We start from the raw sequence: 13,713 nt of genomic DNA, 5'->3' as shown, positions 1-13,713 counted from the left end.
GCCACCTGATGACTGGTCCTCAGTTTGGAGGAGGAGGGACCAAGGAACAAAAACGAAAACAAAGCACATAACAACAACAAAATCTTCATACAAGCAGCCCTCATCCCTGCTCCAGACTTGTCTAAGTGAGGACTGCACGACGTGCTCATGAAATAATCTTTTGTCAACTGTGAAGATTTAGCTAGTCACATCATGCTTACCCTGTCATCGCTTCAGTTCCTGAGAAAACCCCAAACATTTCTAATACTGCTTTTCCAATTAAGAAATCTATATTTGCTCGGAAAGCAGAAATCTAATGAGGCCTTGCTGGCTGAGTTAAAAAAGTAGGAGGCACTAAGAGAAGTCTGTATTAGGAGAGGAAAAATAAATAGCCCTTGTTTAAACCCTCCTCTCACCTCAAAACAAAAGGCTCAGAAACTGAAAATGGATTAAAGAAAAAGAAAATACAATACGAAATTAGTCTCTCTTCCTCCTGAAGGTAGCAGATTTTTCAGAGGCAAAATAAATTGTCTATTAAAAAAGAAAAAGCAGTATCTAAATACATTCTATGTAAGCATTCATTTGCAACACTGGAAACTCTCCAAGACTTCTCAGCCCATAGAGCCTGTGGCTTGGGCTCAGGCCCATGTGCAATAAAATAAGACCAAGTTTTTAGCCATTCGTTTCTGGGGATTGTTAGGCCACTGCTCCATTAATGTGAACCAACCCAGGCACCATCTATCAGGGCAGCCTTTTTTTAAATTACAGCAAACCCCACAGTATTCAATACTTCCAAACAAGTTACCAGCATCTCATATATAAAATTATTTCCACATATCAATAATTTCAGTAACTCCCTAAAAAGGACCCCAAGCACTGTTCAAATCAAAAAGGGTGAAAGTACAAGTCTAATTTTGAGTAACACAGAATCACAAAATCAATTGCGTTGGAAAAGACCTCTGAGATCATCAAGTCCAACCTTTGATTGAGGATGTCAACTAAAGCATGGCACTAAGTGCCACGTCCAGTCATTTCTTGAACACCTCCAGGGTAGTGACTCCACAACTTCCCAGGGCAGCCCTGTTCCAGTGTTTAGCAACCTTTCCTGCTGCTCACACAGAGAAGAGGTAAAGAACTCTAAGGATGAATATAAGCTTTTTTAAATGTCAGATTTATTTCCTTTTTGATACAGAAGAGCTGTTCTGCTCTGCAAATTAACTGACAAAATCAGCTTAATTTTGATTTTCCTGTTGCATTTGCTTAAAAAAAGATGGATTTCTGCTGACAAGCCTTAAAAATTGGAACTCAAATTAGATTTTGTCTTCTCATATACTATTTTACAACTAAATCTGAAAACCTCAAGGTTTTACTACTTCTGCTACCACTAGCTCTTCCTGATATAGTACAGAAACTATACTGTATATATAAACCTGTATTTATTTACAGACAGACATTCACATAAATAAAAACACTGGGTAGATATAAAAGCTGCCATTTGAGTTTATACTCCCCAGCAGGAACTCCAGGCAAGCAATGTTCTGCCCACAAGCCTAAGGGGGATTTTTCCATGACCTCCAGGTCAGGCTCAACAAGAATATCTTAAGTGCAGAAGGAGAAAAGGCAAAACTGCCAATTGCATTTCAAGATCAAATCTAGCACTCCTTAAAATAACACCTATTTTAATTAATTATGTATATACTAACAACAAAAAAATATACATATCAAAGTTTTAAAGTAGCAAATTTACATTATCTTTTTCTATACCAGGACTTTCCTTTACTAGGTTAGTTTTAGTACAGGTGATCCTCCCTAACAGCATATTTACAGACAAGGAAAAATAGTTAAACATCAGGATATTTATTTTGCATACGGATATTTATTTTGCATACAAATATTTACAGAAAAATACTTACAAAAATTAAGTATGCAAAGTTTAATTGACTTCAAAAAAGCTTTTATCTTATAAAAACATATTGCCTTTACTGTGCTCAAATTTACTATTCAGATCTCTGGATTTTCTTATAAGAGCTTTCTTCTGTGCTTCATCAAATCGATTGACTTTGAGATCCTGGTCTCGGTCAAATGGCCTTCTTTCTTGAGGTTTGGTCTTTTCTTCAGAAGCTTTGCTCTTCAGCTTTTTCTGATGTATGTCCATGAGAGATTCTGACCTCTTTGACTCCTGGAAATAATGAGAAGAAAGAAGAGGAAGTAAACTATTGCAGAATATGAACAACATATAGAAAACCTGAATGTAAAGATTGAAGTGAGGAAGACTAAAAATTCTAGAAAAAGAAGACAGCTTAGTAACTGGATATAGAATCATCAATTTAGCACACATGGAGCAGAAAATATGAGCAATCTTGTCTAGGCTGAGTAAAATACTAATAATTCACTGATGTTAGATGCCCAGAATGTTGTTGAATCTCCACAATGGAGATAAATTATAAAAATAACGCAAAAGAAATAGAAGAGTTGCTCTGCCATTATTAGCAGAGAAAAATGAAGACATCAAGAGAAATATCTCAACACACAGGCCTAGTTTCTTATATGCATCCCCTAAGCACCTGCTTGGTCACTGCTTGGGGCAGGAATAAGCTAAATACCCTTTAGATCTTACTTTCATGCACTACAGTGGTTTTTTTAATGTATGCTCCTAAATTTGAATCATCTGTTGAAAGCTTACAGGACAAAGTCACAGGCTAGAGCTAGAGCATGTGTTTTGCCAAGCCAAGGGCTTAAGTTCCATTTCTTAAAGAGCATGATCCAGCCCAAATACAACATAAAACTTTTGCTGATTTCACACAGCAGCAGGATTAGTCCTCACAACACCATGTGGTCCATCCTGTACTCAGATACAGTGCATTTGTGTATCCAAACCAATTCTTTCATCAGAAAGTGCAAAAGATGAGCAGCTCTCTTTTCTCGTGATTTTTATTCCAAAGGTTCATTTTCCTTTACTTCCTGTGCAAACACTAACTTCATCACACATACAAATAATAGTTCATACATGACATAAGAAATTATTGTCATGGAAAACAGAAAATGGACAATACTTATTCAAGGTATAACCGTGTCAGTGTTGACAGAATTGCACCAGAGAATGTATGTAACATCAGCATTGAGAGAATAAACTGTAAGAAACTATTCTAAGAATGAAAGCTCCTGTTCTAGGAAAGTAGCCTTGGTAAATGTCAGAAATAGTAAAGAATAGAGGAAAAAACTGTAAAAGACAAAGCCCATAACGAACCACCTGAAAATCAGAAAAGAGTTAATTAGAAAAACAAAACCAAAAGCAAAACAACCAAAGACAAACAAGCAAACCCCCCCAACAAAACAACCCAAGAAACACTGTCCTTAAACAAGATGCCTTCCAGTTTTTTTGAGAGAATTCCATTAACCTTAGAGACAGTAAAGGCCTGTGTATGTTTTATTCTGTCAATGGTAGAGAGCAAAACCCAAGTTTTACACAAAAATTATTCTACTATATTCATAGTGACAGTAGAATCAAACAGTAAAGAAGAAATTTAAGGCAGAATGCTAATAGCACCAGATTTGCAAGTCTCTAAGTCAAGAGGGACATGTGATTTAATGAACTACAAATAAATTATTAGAAGAGCCAGATAAACATAATTCATGTAAAATACACCAAGGCTGTGATTCTCAAGTTAATTATACTCTCAAGAGACCAGACTGCCTTCCATAAGAGTTCAGGCCGTACATCAGGGAAGAACTGCAACTAACAGCTGTAAGGCAGGCAACAGTCTATACACTCCAGTGGACAGGGCTGGTAGACAGAAAAGTGAGGAAATTTGACACGGAGTTCAGATTTCTAGTAATCAACATCTGTCTGTGAAAATTATCTGCTCATGTAGAGATTGAGGAAAACTACATGTAAGGAAGTTGCTGTAATGAGCAGTTAATGTAATTAATGACGTAGTGTAATTAACACATTGATCTGCTTGGCCCACCAAGCCTCTTTTAGGTTAATGCATATTTGTCCTACAAGTTAAACCCCCACCACTGTTTTATTCTTGGGATGCTGGTAATGTGTTGAAGCAAGCTAATATTTAAATTAAGGTTGCCTACTCCCAGCAACCATGTCCTGACATGAGGGTGATTTAAGGAAAGCACCATCTAAAACTGAGACAATATATACAAACCCAAATTCTGTCACTTTGGAGAGGACCCAATCCTACTCTTTTTGAAGTCAATGGCATATGTTCTAATGACTTAAAACAGCAGTAGGTTTGGGCACTAAAAGGGAAAACTGTGGTGGCATCACCATGGGAACCAGCAGCACTAGAAATGAGAACCAGAAGAAAAGAGTAAAGAACTAAAGGAAATACAGGAAGAGGAAGTATTTTGTGATTACACTTACATTGTATGAAGTCACTTGCTCAATGAGTCTCTTGTCCCTCCCAGATAACACTATTTCTTCCTTATCCTTACTCGTTGACTTTTTTGCCTCTTCTCTTTCCTGATGAGTAGAAGCAAATCACACACTATAATAATCAGAATGTCTGAAGTAAAAAGCAAAGAAGTCTATATCTACTTTAATCAATCCTGAAGGATACAGCTCAAGATGGAGCCCACTCGATATATTTTGCTCAGCTTGATAGAAGAAGAAACTGGACACGCTAATTGGAAATTCAATGAGTTGATACAGAGTATCTGACTACTCCAAAAGGGAGCAGGAATAAATGAATATCAATTATACTTAATACTGTTCTTTCAGTGCCTTTACTTTTCAGCCTAAATTAGTAAATTTTGATAACAAAGAAAAATCTGGGAAATAAAATTTCATGTAACACCCCAGGGTACCTTTATTTGTTTTTTCACAGAACATCAACGACATACATATTGCCTGCAAGTGTATTTGAGTAATGAAAAAATGCTCACCTTGGCTTTTCTCTCTCTGTCAGCTGGAGTATCTGTCCAAATAGATCTATCGCCTGATGTGTCATCAGCTCGTCTCTTGAATGTTCTTGGGCCAAATCCAAAACTTTTCAACTCAGGTGGAAGCTCTGTCATCCATGATTCCCTGGTAACTTGCTTAGGTTCATTCTTTGCAAAAGACATAGGGGCAGGGAGAAATAAAAAAAGCAAAATCAAAAATTACTGTCGGAATCTCTTAGCTTCCAGCAGAAATCATGGATTTTTCTTTGTGTTAACAACTGCAAACACTTAGCATCTCAAGCAGAACTGCAACTGGGTTCACAGAGAAACAGGCAAAGAAAAAGACAAATACAAACCAGCAAATTATTAGAAATTAAGAAATCCAACTTACGCTGTCTGCTGAAGTAAGTTTTTCTTTCATTCTCTGAGCTCTGCGTTCAAATTCTTCAGTCACATCAGACTCCACCGGTCCTTTTGCAGGCATTGGGCCTATAAGATTGTCTTCTTCCTCGCTACTATCTGTTACCTTCCAAAAACAAAACATTTTCCTCAACCATAGTGCCGAGAGCATCAAGAAACACTTTAGCTTTACAGGATTAGAATGATTTTGTCTAGAAGAACATATAAACCTAATGCAATGCATCTGTCAGACAACAAAAATCTGGATTAAAACTCCAGATGAGACTTGTTCTAGCCCTGCAACGTGGATGCTTAGTCTCCATTTTGCCAAAAGCACCATCTCTTGTCTGAGACAAGACGGCTGGTGAGGACAGTGGCAGTACACGAAGTCCTGCTGCTTTACACTGCTCTGCACACGGCCACACAGCCTCTGTGGCTGGAGGCAGACTTGAAACACGCATGGATACATCTTCGATACTTTGGGCTTTATCATCACTAGCAATATTTGGATGCATCTCCATAATAAGGATCACAATTTCACACTGCAAGAACTGTCTCGAGCTTAGATTCTGTAAGGATGATAGAAAGATTACCATGCAAGGTAGGGTAACAGTGGCATGCATGGTACTATGCTCCTGGATGTACAGCATCTGCCAGTCTTATCTCTTGGTTCTGTCATTTGCTTCTTCAATCCCTTCAGGATCCCTTCAGGAAGAATTTCTTCACTGAAAAGGTTGTCAAACATTTGAACGGGCTGCCCAAGGAGGTGGTGGAGTCACCATTCCTGGAAGTGTTCAAGAAATGACTGAATGTGGCACTTAGTGCCATGGTCTAGTTGACAAGTGATCAGTGAGAGGTTGGACTTGATGATCTTGGAGGTCTTTTCCACCCTTAATGATTCTGTGATTCTGGCATTGCATTCTAAGCAATTATTTGGAGAAGGGCTCAAAAAACTAAGTTTGTAAGGGACTAGAGATTTATAAGAATCTTTGTAGTTGCCAGGGGTTGCACAGAAAGCTCACAGGTCCCTCCTTCCAAGTTCAAACAATACAGATGTGGATGGAGGCAAAACTAGACAGAAAATGGTGATGCCACGGTACCCTGGAAGCAAAGCTCAGGTGCCCAATATCTATAAAAGAGCAAATATTTAGCCACAGTCGGAATGTGGGTGATAAAGCAATGGGAATAGGCATGACAAGGCTGTGTAGTCAGGAAGCACAAAGCATTACTTGAGAATACATAAGTGGCAATTCATTATATTCACTAATACAGAGTGAAGAGTCAGCATGAAATAAGTTGCCTCTAAAGATGTACTACAGTATAAAATAATTAAATAAACTAAAACAAAATAAACAAAAATTGCTCAAATTGAAAAATTTTAAAAAGAGTATTACTAGGAAGTGGTAAGAAAAAGATCATTATTAGGAAGAGAAAAAAGGTGAGTTCTGTAATAGCTGTAAAAAAGCTGATGCTAGAGGATGTATTTATAAGAAAAGAGACTTTTTTGTTTGCAAAATATATAAGCAGACCAGTTTTGACATCCCTGCCTCAAGAGATTTGTCACTATGATAAATTGCTTAATTGTTATTTGGAGTTATAAGATGATGAGTATCTCAGAAATGTCAGATAATCTTTCTTCGTGATGGATTACGACAGCATTCGCTGTAGGAGGCTGGAAAATTATATGCTTTGCAACTACTAACCAAAAAAGTGAAGTTTCAGAGCAGCCTTTGCATCCTTGCTTCCTAGCATCTCCCACAGTGTCTGGGAGTTAAATGTAAAAATATAAGTATTTTGAAATGAAACAAAATAACGGTGAGTTCTCACAAGGAATTAATATTCACTTTATCATAGCATGAGAGAGATTCAATTTCCCAAGCACTGGTATCCAGCACCATTTTTGGTGCCTTAGGGTATCCTGCCAGAGGTGCTGCTCAAGAAGGGTGCAATCTTCTCTGAAGTGCTGCTCCCTGTCTGCCAGCCCCTTCCATAGACAATTCGGATCCCTCAGAATGGTACTGGAGGCCCACGTCCAGGGTGCTGAATTTTCCCCATACTTCTAGTTGCATTTTATCACATATCTTAGTCCTGAATGTTCTTTAGTAGCACATGCTTTATTTTGGTATCAGACTACAAAACTTCTACCTAGTTTTTACCTAATCTGATGGAACAGTCAAAAAAACACAAACCAAAAAGTTGTGTCAATATCACTGTCCTGCACCACCTCATACCCAGTTACAGGTATTATCTTGCTATTGATAAGAACAAAGAGTGACACTATAACACCATTCTTGATTGTATTCTTCTAGATAAACTTACTTAATGGAGCCAATAATAAACATCTTTAAGGAGGTGAAGATTTGTGAAACATTTGATCATTTTCCTCCCCCATCAGCAAAGGAGTAGAAGCTGGAACTACAGGGAAATACTTTCATTCTAATAGGTTTCATTACTTCTTTAATGCCTTTAAAACTCTGAACTTTTCCAGGATGTTCACTTGTTAAGGATGGCACAACAAAAGAAATAATGGAAAAATATTAGGAAGAATTACTGTGACTGCAGTTTAGGATGTCTAGATCGCTCGTGTTCAGTGAGTGCACCATCTATCTAACAGCAAAAGCACAACAAACCAGACCAGTCTTTTTGTTTTTAAGGCTTTGTTATGCTTCAGTATTTGACCCAGGCAAAAATATTCCAGACACTTCCTGGTCCAAAATTAAACTGTCATCCTGATAAGTATGTCTAGTAGTCTTTTTCAGGCTGCAACTTGTTTAACCATTACTAAACAAAAGGCTTCTGTTTTTACAAACCTGAGGACTGAGTTCTGATGAAACAGATGGTCCTATGAAACATTTGCTACTCCTGGTGTCCTCTGAAGGTCTCTTAAAGCCAGGTGGTAATGCAGGACCTATAATGGGCCTGGAAGGGGGAAAAAAATGTAGCAGATTAATATAGAAATAGAAGTCAAATATTGATGCAAAGTGTGACTCTCCTTCCTCCCAATGTCAAGTGTGCCCCCTATGCACACACCACAGAAATAACTAAGTAAGAGTGTCTCCAGTTTTTGGGAGGGTCTGTGCAGACAGCTGGGATGCAAAAAAATCCCAGGAAAGTTGCAGCATATAGTCAAGGAAATCCACTTTTTTCTTCCCTAGCTTCCTTCACCAGATTCAAGAGCAATGAAAGGTGTTAAGCCCTTCTCCTCCTTCTCTAGCAACAAATCCAACTTTGTTCTTCTTGTCTTGCACCACAGTTTCAGTGCCCTTCAATAAACAGAAATAGTGAACTCTCTGATTTTAGGTTTATTTTCCCTTGGAGTGAGGATCAGAGAAGGAAAGTTTTGTGATTACAGGTAATTTCACTGACAGCAGCTCTGCAAGCAATTTAATTCAGTTGTCTCCACAAACACAGGAATGTGAGAATCTCTTTTCAACGGTGAAAACAATTCAAAGAATACTACAAACTGTGTTTGCAGTATTGAAAGTCTTTTGTATGTGACTTCCTCTTAATAATCCACCATAATGTTCTTTAAAGCTAATAAAAGCTAATTAAAACCCCAAACAACTGTCACCTGAAGAAATATCCAGGTGACAGTATCCTCACAATGTATCAGCAAAGATTTTTGTTTATGATCATCTTCAGTTCTGAGCTTTAGGGTGATCAAATGTAACGACATGTGAATTTGCTAATTATGGTCTTCTTCTCCATCCCACATAAGCTAATCACTATAGCCCTGCTGTAGTGATATTATTGTCAGGATTTAAATTGGGGAAATAAAAATCAGAAAGTCTTGATGAAGAGCTAACAGATATACAAACAAGAGCAACAAATAAGAGCTCAGGCCAGGACAAGGGCACTGGTGAGGTTTCAAACTCAGGCAAGAAATCTTGGTTAAATATGAAGTTCCACCCCCACCTAGCTGCTGCAATTTTATCTTCCTCCCTTCCTTTCTGATTGCTTTGTTGTTAAAACCATGTTTTAAATTTCCAGTATAACTTAAAGAGATTGAATTTAAACCAATAGAGATACAGCCAAAAAAAAATCTCTTATTTCAGTATATAAGTACCTTTATTTTGCATGAAGAGACAGTTAAACCAACCTATAAAAAAAAGCTTTCTACTAAAAGATATACGAATATCTATGTTGTGGGTTGTATCTGTGAAACCTATGCAAAACAATCAATCTCACATGCTCTGTCTTGATTCTGTTACAGCTCGGAGGCTCTTCAAAGGAATAGAAAAATGGTTCCCATATTCATCCTTCCCACACTTTCCACTTCTTACACTTCCCCCCCCCATGAATAATGCTATGCCTTTCCCCCCCACACATGAATAATGCTATGCCTTGTCAGCAGTACACAGCTGACATGACTCTTGACAGCTTCCTGGATGTCCAAAGGGTCTCTCGATAGGTGAAGTCAATCTAAATAAAATGCTGTAAAACACATTTTACTGCTGTTACCAGCTTCAGTACCTATATATACATGTTCAAAAACACCCCCCAAACTCATCATGGACTGAGCTTTAATTTAAGGAATATTGCATTTCATATATGGCAAAGAACGTTCTCCTGTTGTTGGACTTGGGAGTCCTTGTTAATGCATGTTTCAAGATGGGCATTTCAGCATTCTTCTGATGTATAACACAATTTTTTTTAAGACAACCTTCTCTCTTTACCTTGATGTGTGAACGCTTCAGAAATATTTACGAGTGCTGCACTTCTGTCTAACATTGATAAACAGCAATATAATTTCCAGAGTTGAAGGAAATCTTTTCACATACATATTTTATGCTGGAATGATTCAAACCATTTTCAACAAGCTGCAAATTGCCACGTGAGCTGCCCCTAATCATGAATATATTGCTTTGACAAGTCTGGAAAAGATGTAACAGAACAAAAGCTTTTCTAGAAGAATGAGTGTGTCACACAAAACTAATAAACAGTATGTCCATACACTGAAACAAACAGCCTGCATTTGTTTCAATTATTCATGGTCGGCTGTCAGCTTGCAATCTGCTCAAGGCTAAGGGCAATGCAGCAGGGACATAGTCAGCAGCAGTGTCTCTGCCCCGCAGAGCTTACACACCTCAGTGTGTCAGTGCAACCAGACTCCCAGGTGTACAGGGGTGGAAGACAGACAAGGCTCTTCCCATACATCACATCTTTCCCACCTATTTAGGGAATCAGGCTGGGTGCAAAACAGCTCTGCTCAATCTGCTTTCTCAGTGTGTGCTAGGAGCAGTTGTACGGTGAGGCAGGAAAAAAGATAGCAAGTGCCTTCTACTGCTTTAATCTCTCATACTCATAGACACAGAGCAGACTCTTGCCTCAATGTAAATGCAAGTTATCCAGCATTTTGGAAATAAAATAAATAAAAATAGAAGTTGGGCCAACATACAAAAGACAAAGGTTACATAATGGGTGTTAGTGCTCAACTCCCTAACCTTCAAACTACAAGGCTTCTTTTCTTCTTCTTTTCCTACCACGAGTATTCATGTCAAAACTCAAGAAAGCAAGAAGGCTACTTCTGCTGATATTAAAAGTTAAAAGCATTTATTTGCTTAATGTGAGATCCCATTAGTTTTAGTGACCTCCAAAATTTTATAATTAAAATAACACACTGTGCATACGGAACACTAGAAAAAGGAAATCAAAGCACCAAACAAGCCCACTGAGCACGATACTCACAATACAAAAGAGTTTGTTGGTTACAGCAAAGTATAACCAAATATACACAAAGAGGATACTTCCAAATAACCTTGGTCACATAAATCTTGTTTTTCTAACTGCCGTATTCCAGCAGTTTAAGCAGTTTCTAACTGCTGCATCATAGCTGCATCAAGCATCATAAAAATTTATCAAAACTGAAAAAACATTTAACTTGGAAATTTCCTTTGAGATGGTACACTACATACACAGTTCAACAATAAACTGAGTCACCTTCCTAGAACTGAAAACTCACCGCTGACAAGCAGGTATTGCTTTATTTTATCTACCAGCTCCCCATTGCTCTGAGGAAGGTAACAGTGATCAAGAGAATTGTACTTTTCGTCAGTAAGCATCCCCTTGGAAGCACCAATTTTACTAAGGATTATCATTTCAAATTATAGAAGGAAGTGCACAGGTTGATGTAAAGACTAAAAGGCTGTGAGACATGGTTGAATTCTGCATAGAAAATCCATAAATAGGTATTTTTGGGAAGTATTTTATAATCGTGTGCAACCAAATGGAAAGCTTTCTGACAGAGACCATAAATAATGCTTATTTCCTTAGACCTGACAGCTTCTTTTCTACAAACCTACACTGTTCAGAGGAGTTTTGTACCTGGAGACACATAAACAATAATCCTTGATGTATTAGCAAATGACAGTTCTAATAGTCTGCACTGTGTTGCACCACACAAAAGCTAACTGCCCTAATTCCCCACAGATCAGAATGAACTACAGAACTATGGATCCTCATACCTGCAATTTGGGGTTTTTTCTGCATCTGAGACCTATCAAAAGAAATGGAAGAAATTTGACATTCAAAATACATCTGAGACAATTCACATTTGTTCTTTTTCTCTCCAACCAGGTCTAGGAGGGCTGTGTGTTCTGTTTCAAGGGAATGCTGTTCCTGTTCTCAGAATGTGGAGGAAGAATTAGTTCTAATCATCTGAATCTGAAGTGCACAACTGAAGTGTTCTGCAATAGTGACACAAAATATTTTATCTAAAATAATGGTGTTTTAAGGAAAAGAATCTGAATATAATTCCATTTTAATTACCTCTCTGGAGAATCATCCTGTTTTTTAAATCCAGGAGGAAGAGCAGGCCCAAAAAAGCCATCATCATCATCGTCTTCAAGAATTCTTTTTGGCTTTCTGCAAATACAGATTTCACTTCATAATTACCTTGACATACATAGCAATTATCTACATTTAAAAAGGAAAAATTACATAAAATTATTTCAGATGGTCTTATGTACTAAATATCCACCGTTACCAAGGAAACAATGCAAAAGGATCCAAAATAATTTGAAGCAATTAAAAAATTGGGAGCTTAAGCTTCATTCCAAAAATGCTCTGACATTTAGAAATAAAATTTAAAAAAAATAAAAACAAAAAAAAATCCAAAAAACCACATTATACTACTCTTCTTTCTACAGCAAAAGCATTCTTAATGTTGAAATGCCATTTTCTAGTCCCAAAGTAATTTCAAATTCAGCACACTTCTTTCTCCATTTTTATACACTGTCTGCATTTTGAGTACTATTTTTCCCAGTAATTAACTGAAAAACTATTGAATAAGAAAACAAGAAAAAAGTGAGTAATAATTACTCTAACATTCATTAAGATGGCAAAATGACCTTCAGGTCTCTTACACAATGCCTAAAACAAACACACACAAATTCTAAACACAGCACTTGTGAGTAATCAACCCACCAAATGAGAATATGTGCATTCTCCCATTACTTGCTAAACAATTCAGGGATTTTTTCCCATTAGAGTTGACTTAACTGAATGCATAAATTCATGCCCATAAATAGTTTTTATGGCCTCTCAATGATAGCTAGTATAAAAACAGGGCAAAACAGTACCAAATATGTACATGATAAGTGGTGCCTGTCCTTAGTATAAACACCAAAATTACAAAACTAAAATAAGACATGTAAACACAGAGATCTGATTGCCCCAAATAACTTAATTCCACTGTAGGGTATCAAACAGGTCAGCTTAACATTCTGGACCACAAAGAACATGCAGAACATGTAATCAAAAGTCTTATACAGGTACAGAGTTTACCTTTTTATTTTTTTACACACCATTGTCCCTTTCTCATAATTTAGACAGACACATTTAATTTGCAATACAAGGTAAACATACAAATAACGTAAGAACATACTCACTTGGATGCTGGATCTCCTTCTGTCTCCTCTTCAGAATCTCTGTTTGCATTTCTGGGTAGAGGAAGAGATTCCGAGTCGTCTTCACTGTCAGGAGTTTCTGAGCTACAGCTGCTTTTGTAGCCTGGAGGCAGTGCTGGTCCTGCAACTGAACATTCAGAGTTATTTGGGATCATAAAATCACAGAGTGCTTTGGATTGGAAGGGACCTTAAAGATCATCTAGTTCCAGCCCCCCTGCCATGGGCAGGGAACCTTCTACCAGACCAGGTTTAATAAGTATATTTATTAAACATTTCAAATGAGCATGATCTATCGTGGCATTCCCAAAATATGTATCTACTTGGAATTAAGTTTATTCAATCACTGTTCTGTCTGGCATTTAGAGAAGATATCTAAACAAAATTCTACAAGTTACTTTTTTCATCACCGTATTTCAATGAACAACCTGCCCTGAATTATACTAATCCATTACTAAATGAGTGTCTTCTGGAACAGGACTAGAAAGACCTGTTTTATATAGCAACTGATTTACCAGGCACGTGATATAAACCA

At 37.4% G+C, this 13,713-nt stretch overlaps 1 protein-coding gene across 1 annotated transcript; it reads right to left on the bottom strand.

The window, feature by feature from the left end:
• Positions 1–1,835: 1,835 nt before the first annotated feature.
• Positions 1,836–13,336, bottom strand: GPALPP1 (GPALPP motifs containing 1). The gene is made up of 7 exons (XM_018071454.2): positions 13,164–13,336; positions 12,043–12,138; positions 8,085–8,193; positions 5,267–5,401; positions 4,879–5,043; positions 4,358–4,456; positions 1,836–2,158 (listed from the first exon to the last, which is right to left on the bottom strand). The coding sequence occupies exons 1-7, from the start codon at positions 13,334–13,336 to the stop codon at positions 1,940–1,942; spliced, it is 996 nt and encodes a 331-aa protein (XP_017926943.1). The 3' UTR covers positions 1,836–1,939.
• Positions 13,337–13,713: the final 377 nt, after the last annotated feature.

The sequence above is a fragment of the Manacus vitellinus genome, unplaced genomic scaffold (assembly GCF_001715985.3).
Source record: "Manacus vitellinus isolate BGI_N305 unplaced genomic scaffold, ASM171598v3 scaffold_2_pilon, whole genome shotgun sequence".
NCBI lineage: Eukaryota > Metazoa > Chordata > Aves > Passeriformes > Pipridae > Manacus > Manacus vitellinus.
Note: the sequence above shows the minus strand (reverse complement) of the source record. Positions and strands in the feature narration are given on the sequence as shown.

Coding starts and splice junctions, on each gene's coding strand:
- GPALPP1 (XM_018071454.2), bottom strand. CDS start 13,336: ATGATCCCAAATAACTCTGAATGTTCAGTTGCAGGACCAGCACTGCCT. Junction 5,044..5,266: donor AACTTACTTCAGCAGACAGC/GTAAGTTGGATT, acceptor TCTTTTGCAAAG/AATGAACCTAAGCAAGTTAC. Junction 2,159..4,357: donor AGCAAGTGACTTCATACAAT/GTAAGTGTAATC, acceptor CATTATTTCCAG/GAGTCAAAGAGGTCAGAATC.